Source organism: Coregonus lavaretus (assembly GCF_964263955.1).
Source record: "Coregonus lavaretus genome assembly, chromosome: 21".
NCBI classification, from domain to species: Eukaryota; Metazoa; Chordata; class Actinopteri; order Salmoniformes; family Salmonidae; genus Coregonus; species Coregonus lavaretus.
In genome coordinates, this window is record NC_140008.1 from 1,673,260 (window position 1) to 1,685,593 (window position 12,334).

A 12,334-nucleotide genomic window follows, 5' to 3' on the forward strand; every position below is an offset into this window, starting at 1 on the left:
GTCAAAACGAGGTGCTAAAGCAGTGTTATTCTGGCCCAAGATGAATGCTGATATAGAGCAGACAGTCAGAGCCTGTATACAGTACCAGTCTAAAGTTTGGATATCTTCACTACTGGTCAAAAGTTTTAGAACACCTACTCATTCAAGGGTTTTCCTTTATTTGACTATTTTCTACATTGTAGAATAATAGTGAAGACATCTAAACTATGAAATAACACATGGAATCATGTAGTAAAAGTGTTCAATCAAATCAAAATATATTTTAGATTTTAGATTCTTCAAAGTAGCCACCCTTTGCCTTGACAGCTTTGCACACTATTGGCATTCTCTCAAACCGCTTCATGAGGAATGTTTTTCCAACAGTCTTGAAGGAGTTCCCACATATGCTGAGCACTTGTTGGCTGCTTTTCCTTCACTCTGCGGTCCAACTCATCACAAATCATCTCAATTGGGTTGAGGTCGGGTGATTTGTGGAGGCCAGGTCATCTGATGCAGCACTCCAACACTCTCCTTCTTTGTCAAATAGCCCTTACACAGCCTGGAGGTGTGTTGGGTCATTGTCCTGTTGAAAAAACAAATGATAGTCCCACTAAGACCAAACCAGATGGTGATGGTGTATCGCTGCAGAATGCTGTGGTAGCCATGCTGGTTAAGTGTGCCTTGAATTCTAAAGAAATCGCAGACAGTGTCATAAGTAAAGTACCCCCACACCATCACACCATCTACTCCATGCTCCACGGTGGGAACCACACATGTGGAGATCATCCGTTCACCTACTCTGTGTCTCACAAAGACACTGCGGTTGGAACCCAAAATATCAAATTTGGACTCATCAGACCAAAGGACAGATTTCCACCGGTCTAATGTCCATTGCTTGTGTTTTCTTGGCCGAAGCAAGTCTCTTCTTCTTATTGGTGTCCTTTAGTAGTGGTTTCTTTGCAGCAATTTGACCATGAAGGCCTGATTCTCCTCTGAACAGTTGATGTTGGGATGTGTCTGTTACTTGAACTCTGTAAAGCATTTATTTGGGCTGCAATCTGAGGTGCAGTTAACTCTAATGAACTTATCCTCTGCAGCAGAGGTAACTCTGGGTCTTCCTTTCCTATGGCGGTCCTCATGAGAGCCAGTTTCATCATAGCGCTTGATGGTTTTTGCGACTGCACTTGAAGAAACTTACAAAGATCTTGAAATGTTCCGTATTGACTGACCATGTCTTAAAGTAATGATGGACTGTCGTTGCTCTTTGCTTATTTGAGCTCTTCTTGCCATAATATGGACTTGGTCTTTTACCAAATAGGGCTATCTTCTGTATACCACCCCTCCCTTGTCACAACACAACTGATTGGCTCAAACGCATTAAGAAAGAAAAAAAATCCACAAATTAACTTTTAAGGAACACCTGTTATTTGAAATGCATTCCAGGTGACTACCTCATGAAGCTGGTTGAGAGAATGCCAAGAGTGTGCAAATCTATCATCAAGGCAAAGGGTGGCTATTTGAAGAATCTCAAATATCAAATATATTTTGATTTGTTTAACACTTATTTGGTTACTACATGATTCCATATGTGTTATTTCATAGTTTTGATGTCTTCACTGTTATTCTACAATGTAGAAAATAGTACAAATAAAGAAAACCCTTGAATGAGTAGGTGTTCTAAAACTGCCTTATTGCTATTAACGTACCAACGTAATTAGAGCAGTAAAATAAATGTTTTGTATACGGTCTGATATACCACGGCTGTCGGCCAATCAGCATTCAGGGCTTGAACTACCCAGTTTATAAATATATTTACACTCCAGACTCCTACATTGCTCGTCCTAATATTTATATATTTCTTAATTCCTTTCCTTTCCTTTTTAGATGTGTGTACTGTTAGTTGTTACTGCACTGTTGGAGCCAGGAACACAAGCATTTCACTACACCTGCAATAACATCTGCTAAATATGTGTATGCGACCAATAATTTGATTTGATTTTTGAAAGTGTTCCATAATTCTCAATCCGCATTGCGTTGTGCCTAAGAACAGCCCTTAGCTGTGGTATTGTATATTGGCCATATACCACACCTCCTCAGGCCTTATTGCTTAAGTAGAACACATTAGTGTATTATAAGGCATTATAAAGGTCATTAAAATAATTATACATATGTTCTTCATAGAAACTGTTATCCTTTATATATTCTAACAACTCACATTTTAAGATTCATTATTTCATTTGTTCCATGTTAAGGACTGTAACCTAGGAACAAAACTATTTGTCTCCCTCTTCCTGTTGCATGCAGTTCCTCTCTCTCTTCCTCCATTCCTCTAACCCCTCCCTCCCTCCTTTTAACCCCACCCCTCTGGCAGAACCAGGAAGTCCCTCCCCTCCACAAACTCTCTTCTGTGGAAACGAAACTGATCTGAGTCTCTGTGTCGTCTGTCTGTGTGAGAGTGAACAACCGTCCAAATGGCTCAGCAGGGAGTTCTTCTGAACCAGGACCAGTTCTGTTGTTCTGTCTGTCTGGATCTACTGAAGGAGCCGGTCACCATCCCCTGTGGACACAGTTACTGTAGAAGCTGTATTGAGGACTGCTGGGATCAGGATGTTCTGAAAGGGGTCTATAGCTGTCCTCAGTGCAGAGAGACCTTCACTCCAAGGCCTACTCTGAGGAAAAATAACATATTGGCTGAGTTGGTGGAGAAACTGAAGAAGACAGGACTCCAGGCTGCTCCCCCTCCTGCTCTGTGCTATGCTGGACCTGGAGATGTGGCGTGTGATTTCTGCACTGGGACCAGAAAGCAGAAAGCCCTCATGTCCTGTCTGGTGTGTCTGGCCTCTTACTGTGAGACTCACCTCCAACCTCACTATGAATTTCCTGCTTTCAAGAAGCACAAGCTGGTCAAAGCCACCGCACAACTACAGGAGAAGATCTGCTCTCATCATGACAAACTGCTGGAGGTTTACTGTCGTACCGATCAACAGTGTATCTGTATGCTGTGTACAATGGATGAACATAAAGGCCATGATACAGTGTCAGCTGCAGCAGAGACGACTGAGAAACAGGTAAGACCAGAACTACTTGTTGGTGACTGTCTGATAAACAAAGAATTAAAGATACAGTAGGAACTAAGGCTGTTTGAATATGAGATCATTCAAATGATATCGATCCACGGCAGAACAAATATGAACACAAACCTTGATTATATAGATATGCTAACCCAGATTCTCCAAATGTATCACCATTTTCTAAAGTCAAACACCATTATCATTCGTTATCAAACACCCAATCTGCTCCCCTGTTTTGTGCACAGTTAAAACTATAATCTTTCACATAACAACATAATAATATAATTTCACACACACTCTTCCTCAACATTTTAATCCCTATCTTCTATGGGCCCTATGTCACATTACTATACTATTGATCTACTGGACAAATAAAGCTTGATAGCTCATTGAAGATTGATTCTCCACAGAGGCAGCTGGGGATGAGTCAGCAGAAAGTCCAGCAGAGATTCCAGGAGAGAGAGAAGGAGCTGAAGGAGCTCCAACAGGCTGTGGAGTCTCTCAAGGTGAGTATTGTTGACCAGAGGAGAGGCATCATTTCACATCTCTCCTCCAGTCAGAGAGAGAGAGAGGCCCCTCTCCAATCCCACTGACGGGAACAGGCTGTCTGGACCCCTTTCAGAGAATAGACTGCTTAATGTAACCGGTGGGATATGAACCCGGGTCTACTGAGGAGAGAAACCAACATCTTGACCGTTACACCAAGAGGACATTCCCTTTGGGTCGAGGGCCGACACAGATTTTGAAGTTGCAGGCGGGGCTTTCTCATCACATAACCTTGAGTAACCATGACTGACTCATGTCCCCTATACATTAACATGAAGCCCTCTCTCTCTCTCTCTCTCTCTCTCTCTCTCTCTCTCTCTCTCTCTCTCTCTCTCTCTCTCTCTCTCTCTCTCTCTCTCTCTCTCTCTCTCTCTCTCTCTCTCTCTCTCTCTCTCTCTCTCTCTCTCTCTCTCGCTCTCTCTCTCTCTCTCTCTCTCAATTCAATTGAATTCAAAGGGCTTTATTGGCATGGGAAACATATGTTTACATTGCCACAGCAAGTGAAATAGATAATAAACAAAAGTGAAATAAACCACCAGAAATGAACAGTAAACATTACACTCACAAAAGTTCCAAAGGAATAGAGACATTTCAAATGTTATAACTCAAGTGCAAACAGAGTGAGCCGTGCGCCAGACCGAGTTCTGGAGGTGAAATGGAAATGAATGAGGGAGAGTTAAGTGATGTAGAAGGTGTGGTGAAGAGCTCAGAACCAGAGCCTGGCATCAATGGACATGATAAAGAAGAATCTGGTGCAGTAGGAGATACATTGTTGGAGAAAGTGGATCCATACCTTTTGGCAGATCCATTTGTAGTTTCAGGGTGGGTGGGAAAGGAGTTGGGTGCAATTGAATCAGTGAAGGTAACCTGTAGTGGACTTGGGATATTTGTTTGTGTTTCTTCTGACCAGAGGGAGTGGGCGCTCCGTGTCACTTAACTTGGGTCAAGATCTGTTTCTTGCTTTGCTCTTAGGAACAGGGCACCATTGAAAGGAGTGATTTCTGGGGTAATGTTAAGTGTGGAGGTGGAGCAATTGAAGATGAAGATTCCTGGTGTTTGTGATTCCCGCCGTTTGGTGGGACGCAGACCCGGTGGTGAGCGTGGTGAAACAGAGGAGTCACTGTCAGTCCTTTTGAGTTTTTAGTCTTTACCCGACAAAGTCATGGTAGGATATATCAGTTATCCTGTTAGAGCTTTTGTGGCGAATCCACTGCACTGGTTCAGGTGCAACGTTTATGGTCATGTTGCAGCAGTTTGTAGGAGGGAGATTCCAAGATGTGGGAAGTGTGCAGGAGGGCATGGGATAGAGGATTGTGTAGTTTCGGTGGATAAAAATGTGTCAACTGTTGGGATGTCCATGTTGCTGGGGATCTGAAGTGTCCGGTGCGAGAGAGGCAGGTTGAGGTGGCTAGAGTCAGAGTAGTGCAGAAGGTGTCGTATGCTGAGGCAGTGAAGGAAGTAGAGGAGGATGGGTTTAAGGATATGTATTGGTGCATTTAAATCAACATCTGTATGTGTCTTACTGGTGGAGGCAGGAGAGATGCCTTTGGATATACAGCGTAAAAAATTGTCATTATCTTATTGGGTTGAAAGGCTGTGAGGTTGAGCATCCCACTGCTACTGTTCTAGATGACTGTTGGGAATATATGTATATATGCTCGATGCTGGTTGATGAATTTTACAATTAATGTACTAGGAAAATAAGTTTTTGTTGACCAGAGGTGACTGAATTAATGTTCAGGCGTATGGATAATCATTATAGTAATGAAGTATAATTTCAAAACATGACCATAAAAACAGGTAATAATAAACATGACTCATCATTATATTACTTCACAGTAATGTGTTTTCAGTCCTTCCTCTTGCGTTAGCAGTGTGGAAAGGGACAGTAAAAAGCTCAGGCAGGAGTTTTCCTGTGAGGGGGAGTGGTGGTGTATCCAGGGAGAGAACTAAACTAATCTTCTGAAATGTCATTCATGGTCTTATGCTGCCATCTATTGGAATTATTAAGCAACTGCAGTAGTACTGAATAAAGTGTTTTTCCTTACTAATCCTTACTAAAATAGTGATTACTCAGAAATGCAAATAAATGGCAGGGGTACCAGGAGGGAGGAGAGTACATGTTTTACATTTTAGTCATTTAGCAGATGCTCTTATCCAGAGCGACTTACAGTTAGTGAGTGCATACATTTTCATACTTTCCCCCCATGGGAAACGAACCCACAACCCTGGCGTTGCAAGCGCCATGCTCTACCAACTGAGCTACACGGTAGTAGTGCATGGCCAAGTGGTGGTGCGCAGGCCGTGGAGAAAGTGGTGGTGGGGAGGGTTGCAGCTGGGCTACATGAGCTGAGGCAGGTTTCTGTAGTAACAGAGACTCCGGTGGACGAAGGCTTAGTGGGCTCATCCCAGGAAATATTGCCTGTCATTGGGGAAGAGGCTCTGATCAGGGGGGAAGTGCAGGGGGGCAGAGACTGGGGAGGAGGAGGACGGTACCGTGCCAATGGAGGAGGAGGAAGAGGGGGGAGGTGAGTCTGCGGGAGCGAAAGACAAGGCGTCTCGTTTTCAGACGGCTCATTGGATCCAGAGCTGACAGCCAGTCAGGCTGAGGGCCCAGTATATACAGTGAGAGAACTTTCTAGGTTCCTGATGGAGACTAAAGGGGAAAAAGAAGGTTCTGCTGGAGTCTTATTTGATTGATCCTGGAAGGTTTGTAAGGTCAGTACAACACGTGATGAAGAATGAGGGGTTTAGTGTCCTCTCACCCAGGAAGCGGTATAGGCTGAGAAAATGGGTCATGGGTTCTTAAGGGCATGTCTTCAGAATCTGCTTAAATTGATGTTTTTTTCTGGCATGGCGGCTTTATGGGCTTCTCTACTGGTTTCTGATTGTGGTGATTTCCCTCCCACCTCTTATGGAGATTTCACGGTTAGACTTCCTTAACATGAACGGCGGCAAAGACTGGGGGAATATGTCAATCAAAAACATTTAAATGCCATGGCAGAAATCTTAGTGCAGGGGTAGCAAAAGAGGTGTGTAAGGGTAGGTTGTTAGTGGTTAGAGCAAAAATCAGTGACCTTGTCTTTGCTTTCCAAAATGTGTCTGCACCTAGTACAGGACTCAGTTCTCTGTTTCAACAGGGCCCAGGCAGGTGTCCTATTGGAAATTCCATGTAATGCTCTTCCAAGATGTGACCCATCAGGCTCCCTCATCTCCCCACAACAGAAGTTACCCACCCATCAGACTCCCTCATCTCCCCACAACAGAAGTTACCCGCCCATCAGACAAACGTAAAACAAGGGATTTTCTTGGTTTCCCCACTCTGTTTTTCCAACCCCTCTGGTGAAACAGAGAATTGAGCCCTGTACTATAATATAATATAATGTGCCATTTTGCAGACGCTTTTATCCAAAGCGACTTACAGTCATGTGTGCATATATATATATATATATTTTTTGTGTATGGGTGGTCCCGGGGATCGAACCCACTACCCTGGCGTTACAAGCGCCGTGCTCTACCAGCTGAGCTACAGAGGACCACGTAATGTCGCGGTCGTATGCTGGGGCTTCATGTATGGTCAAGGTGTGGGGAGGGCTCAGTAGGCCAGTCTGGGTAGGGAGGGGCATTCACCAGGGATGCCCTCTGTCAGGGCAGCTATACACTCTTGTTATTGAGCCCTTTCTGGGCCTGCTACGCAGGAGGCTACAGGGAGTGTGGGAGCCAGGCATAGGGTTGGGGACAGGCATAGCAGTGTCAGCATACGCTGATGACGTCTGTGTTGGTTAGGGATGAGCAGAACCTACAGGCCCTGGAGAATAGTTTGAGGGTGTACGAGGGGGCGTCTTCTGCTTTGGGAAACTGGGGCAAGAGTGAGGCTCTGTTATGTGGGGCATGGAGGGACAGGGCACCTCCGCAGCTTCCAGGGGGGTTGCAGTAGGGCTGTGAGTGGCTCAAGATGCTTGGGGTGTATCTGGGCTCGGAGGGGTGTGTTAGGAAGAACTGGGAAGGAGTGTCACAAGCGGTGGTGTCGAGGCTGACAAAGTGGAGGTGGCTCATCTCCCTAGTGTCATACAGAGGGAGGGTGCTGATCATCAACAACTTGGTGGCATCCTCTCTATGGCTTAAATTGGCCAAACTCAACGCCCCCGGTGGTCTGCTTGTGGACCTGCAGCGCAAGTTAGTAAACATTTTCTGGTCAGGGTGGCAGCGTTCTGACTCAGCAGCACAGAGGCTACTGTACCGTACGGAGGTGGGCTGGAGGGAACCAGCATGTGCTCTGTTGAGGAGGGCTGGTGGTTTGGGGCTGGATCAGCAGCTCTTCATCATGCGGCAGGAGAGACTCAATACAGCAGGGGTCTCTGATTTCTATGCTGCAGTACTGAGGGCTGGAGCAGCCTGAGGAGGGGCCACCACCGTTTCCACCACTGCAAGTGACAGCAGAGACTGGGGACTGGCAGGAGAGTCTGGAGGACTTACTGACTTTTAACACTCTGAGCTTAGTGGGAGTGAAGGGGCATCAGTGGCAGGGGGTTGTGGGGGCTGAGAGCATGGCAGCGTATAGGTGGAGGGGCTTTATAAGCTCCCAGTGCTGGAAAGGTCAGGGGTCGTCCAGTGGAGGGTATTACATGGAGCCCTGGACACCAATAGCTGGTTGGCTCGGGTTGACCTGGGAGTTGGGGAGGGCTGTTCATCATGATTTTTCTGTGTTGCCAGGGTAATGCCATTACTGTTGACGCCTTAGGGTTGAGTTTGAGTTGTACAAAATGATCAACAGTGTGGAGATGTTTCAGGAGGTATGGGGGCTCAGGGGGGCTGTCTGTACGGCTGGAGAGGAGGGGTTGGATGGACGGTTGGAATGTGGTGCTGGTTGCTGTATTGTACTGTGGTGTTGGGTACTGGATAATGTGATTGTGTGGAGGTTGTGGTGTCTCGCAATGTGCTTTTAGGGGTGGGAGTGGGGGTGTTAGTGTAATGAGGATGGCTCATTAAAGTAAGACAAGTCAGTCTCTCTCTCTCTCTTAACAGCGCTCTGCACAGGCAGCAGTGGAGGACAGTGATAAGATCTTTACTGAGCTGATCCGCTCCATTGAGAGAAGGCGCTCTGAGGTGAAGGAGCTGATCAGAGCCCAAGAGAAGGCTCAAGTGAGTCAAGCTGAAGGACTCCTGGAGCAACTGGAGCAGGAGATATATGAGCTGAGGAAGAGAAGCACTGAGCTGGAGCAGCTCTCCCACACAGAGGATCACATCCATTTCCTCCAGGTAACTCAACTGCCTTGATACATGTGATATGAAATTAATACTCTCAATCATTTGGTTCTGCTCCCTCTCACTCTCTCTCTCTCTCTCTCTCTCTCTCTCTCTCTCTCTCTCTCTCTCTCTCTCTCCTCTCTCTCTCTCTCTCCAGAGTTATCAGTCTCTCTCCAGTACCAGTGTATCTTCAGACTTACCCAGCATCGTTGTCCGTCCTCTTCAGTACTTTGGAGATGTGAGTAAGACTGTGTCTGAACTGAGAGAGAAACTAGAAGACGTCCTTAAAGGAGAATGGACCAAGATCTCCACTACAGGTGTGTTGAAAATAATAAGAACATCAACTTTAGACCATTGAAAGTTCCCTACTAGTCATATACATGTGGAATATGGTATGATGATAACATTCCCTCTCTCTGTGAATGTGTTTGTGTGTCTGTAGTGAATATAGTGGATGTTGTACTGCCTCCAGAGCCCAAGACCAGAGAACAGTTCTTACAATGTGAGTCTCTTTATTCTGAAGTAACTAACAGTCTCTTTTTACTGACACTCCTAACAATCCCTCTAGAAATATATAGCAATAGTAGATCTAATCAAAGACTGGGTATCTACCTGACTCCTCATATTTCTCTGATTTGATCTCTGCTGTGCTCTAATCAAAGACAGGGTAGATACAGTATCTGACTTCACTTATTGTTCTAACTCCCCTCATTGGTCTCTGCTCTGCTCTTCTCCCAGATTCCTGTCAGCTCACACTGGACCCAAACACAGCATACACACGCCTCTCTCTGTCTGAAGGGAACAGAAAGGTGACCGTTACAGGCCAAGAACAACCATATCCTGATCATCCAGACAGATTCACCAACTGGTGCCAGGTTCTGTGTAGAGAGGGTCTGTCTGGACGCTGTTACTGGGAGGTGGAGTGGAGTTTGGTGTGGGTTTATACAGCAGTCTCATATAAAGACATCAGCAGAACAGGGACAGATGGTGCATTTGGATTCAATGACAAGTCCTGGAGTTTACAGTGTTATAGTGGTGGTTATTGGTTCAGACACAATAATGTTGTGACTAAAGTATCAGGCCCTCAGTCCTCCAGAGTAGGAGTGTACCTGGATCACAAGGCAGGTACTCTGTCCTTCTACAGTGTCTCTGACACAATGACCCTCCTCCACAGAGTCCAGACCACATTCACTCAGCCCCTCTATCCTGGGTTTTATCTCTCTGGTACTGCTGAGCTGGTTAAACTGTAGTAGGGTCCACATAGATACTAGTCATGCTGGTGTAGTCTATAGCTGAGCTGGTTAAACTGTAGTAGGGTCCACATAGATACTAGTCATGCTGGTGTAGTCTATAGCTGAGCTGGTTAAACTGTAGTAGGGTCCACATAGATACTAGTCATGCTGGTGTAGTCTATAGCTGAGCTGGTTAAACTGTAGTAGAGTCCACATAGATACTAGTCATGCTGGTTTAGTCTATAGCTGAGCTGGTTAAACTGTAGTAGGGTCCACATAGATACTAGTCATGCTGGTGTAGTCTATAGCTGAGCTGGTTAAACTGTAGTAGGGTCCACATAGATACTAGTCATGCTGGTGTAGTCTATAGCTGAGCTGGTTAAACTGTAGTAGGGTCCACATAGATACTAGTCATGCTGGTGTAGTCTATAGCTGAGCTGGTTAAACTGTAGTAGGGTCCACATAGATACTAGTCATGCTGGTTTAGTCTATAGCTGAGCTGGTTAAACTGTAGTAGGGTCCACATAGATACTAGTCATGCTGGTGTAGTCTATAGCTGAGCTGGTTAAACTGTAGTAGGGTCCACATAGATACTAGTCATGCTGGTGTAGTCTATAGCTGAGCTGGTTAAACTGTAGTAGGGTCCACATAGATACTAGTCATGCTGGTGTAGTCTATAGCTGAGCTGGTTAAACTGTAGTAGGGTCCACATAGATACTAGTCATGCTGGTGTAGTCTATAGCTGAGCTGGTTAAACTGTAGTAGGGTCCACATAGATACTAGTCATGCTGGTGTAGTCTATAGCTGAGCTGGTTAAACTGTAGTAGGGTCCACATAGATACTAGTCATGCTGGTGTAGTCTATAGCTGAGCTGGTTAAACTGTAGTAGGGTCCACATAGATACTAGTCATGCTGGTGTAGTCTATAGCTGAGCTGGTTAAACTGTAGTAGGGTCCACATAGATACTAGTCATGCTGGTGTAGTCTATAGCTGAGCTGGTTAAACTGTAGTAGGGTCCACATAGATACTAGTCATGCTGGTGTAGTCTATAGCTGAGCTGGTTAAACTGTAGTAGGGTCCACATAGATACTAGTCATGCTGGTGTAGTCTATAGCTGAGCTGGTTAAACTGTAGTAGGGTCCACATAGATACTAGTCATGCTGGTGGTGATGGTCCCCAGATGTGATGATTCATTCTGCTCTGTTTTTATGTACAATGATTTGATTGATTTGATCTTCAGAAGATGTTATGAATTACAATTCAATGCATTCATATTTTTTTTAAGTGCAATGTTTTAATCTTATATATTTACATTAATCATGATGTATGCTGTTAATGTATGTTGGTTGTCATTCAGAACCATTGAAATGTTTTCCCAATTGGTTCTCTGTCTCAATGTCATTTTCCTCAGTATCATGGAACAGGTAGTGTTACTTACTTGCTAATTGAACTATATGGGCCGGTTTCCCGGACACAGATGAAGCCTAGTCCTAGACTAAAAAGCATGTTCAATGGAGATGTCCGGTAAACCGACCCTAAGTTTGGCATCTTTTATTCTCCCATACTGCTCAGTCAAGCAACATTAAACCTGTCCAGCAGGTGGTGCTATTAACCAAACAATAAAAACAGCAGATATCTTGACTTGCCACTCAGTATATCAGTAATGTTCAGAATTGTACTTTAATATCATTGGAGATTGATGGTCTTTTTAATCCACTACCCAGAGTCAGGAACAGATGAAGTTAGGTCTGCTACTGTTCAGTTATTAAATATGATTCATGGTGATGGGAAATAAAAAATACATCTAGTAGTAGTTTTCCTTTGCTATTTATTCCAAGGTGTGTCTTTAACTTGTAAATGGATTGTGTTGAAGCTGGCATGTGGTGTGGATGATAGAATATAGTGAATAGAGGAGAGAAGAGAGGAGGAGAGGAGAACATCATATAGAAGACAGATAAGATAGAGAGAGAATTCATACCCAGGGGAGTTACTGACTCTGGCCCAAATGACACCCTGTTCCCTACGTAGTGCACTAGGCTTCTTTTGACCAAATCTAAAGTAGTCTTCTAGATTTTATTTTGTTTTCTCCCTGTCGTTAGAAAATGACAATATGGTAATTACTTTAGTGGTTTCCTCCCCCTTTGTTTTTATTGGTTGTGTGTTATGTGTGTTGTTGTGTTAGGTTTTCCCCCTGTGTTCCTAATGGAAAATCCATTAACAATGAATCAGAAACAAATTATATTCCAGTTGTGTTTAGAC

At 44.6% G+C, this 12,334-nt stretch overlaps 1 protein-coding gene across 2 annotated transcripts; it reads left to right on the forward strand.

Moving 5' to 3' along the window:
- The first annotated feature begins 2,386 nt into the window (after positions 1–2,386).
- LOC311148961 (tripartite motif-containing protein 16-like) lies at positions 2,387–11,885 on the forward strand. 2 transcript variants are annotated; one of them, XR_014614970.1, is made up of 7 exons: positions 2,389–3,047; positions 3,461–3,556; positions 8,622–8,855; positions 9,001–9,160; positions 9,286–9,345; positions 9,582–10,216; positions 10,590–11,885. XR_014614970.1 is itself a non-coding variant. In XM_084186011.1 (6 exons), the coding sequence occupies exons 1-6, from the start codon at positions 2,451–2,453 to the stop codon at positions 10,091–10,093; spliced, it is 1,659 nt and encodes a 552-aa protein (XP_084042137.1). In that variant the 5' UTR covers positions 2,387–2,450; the 3' UTR covers positions 10,094–11,885. The 2 variants fall into 2 exon arrangements, 1 of the variants encoding a protein (XP_084042137.1); XM_084186011.1 differs by having other exon boundaries at positions 2,387–3,047; positions 9,582–11,885.
- The last annotated feature ends 449 nt before the right edge of the window (positions 11,886–12,334 follow it).

What these genes read in the sequence shown, in the direction of transcription:
- LOC311148961 (XM_084186011.1), top strand. Translation starts at nt 2,451, where the DNA reads ATGGCTCAGCAGGGAGTTCTTCTGAACCAGGACCAGTTCTGTTGTTCT. An exon ending in ATCACATCCATTTCCTCCAG is followed by an intron (nt 8,856 to 9,000) that starts GTAACTCAACTG and finishes CTCTCTCTCCAG; the next exon opens with AGTTATCAGTCTCTCTCCAG. An exon ending in CAGAGAACAGTTCTTACAAT is followed by an intron (nt 9,346 to 9,581) that starts GTGAGTCTCTTT and finishes CTCTTCTCCCAG; the next exon opens with ATTCCTGTCAGCTCACACTG.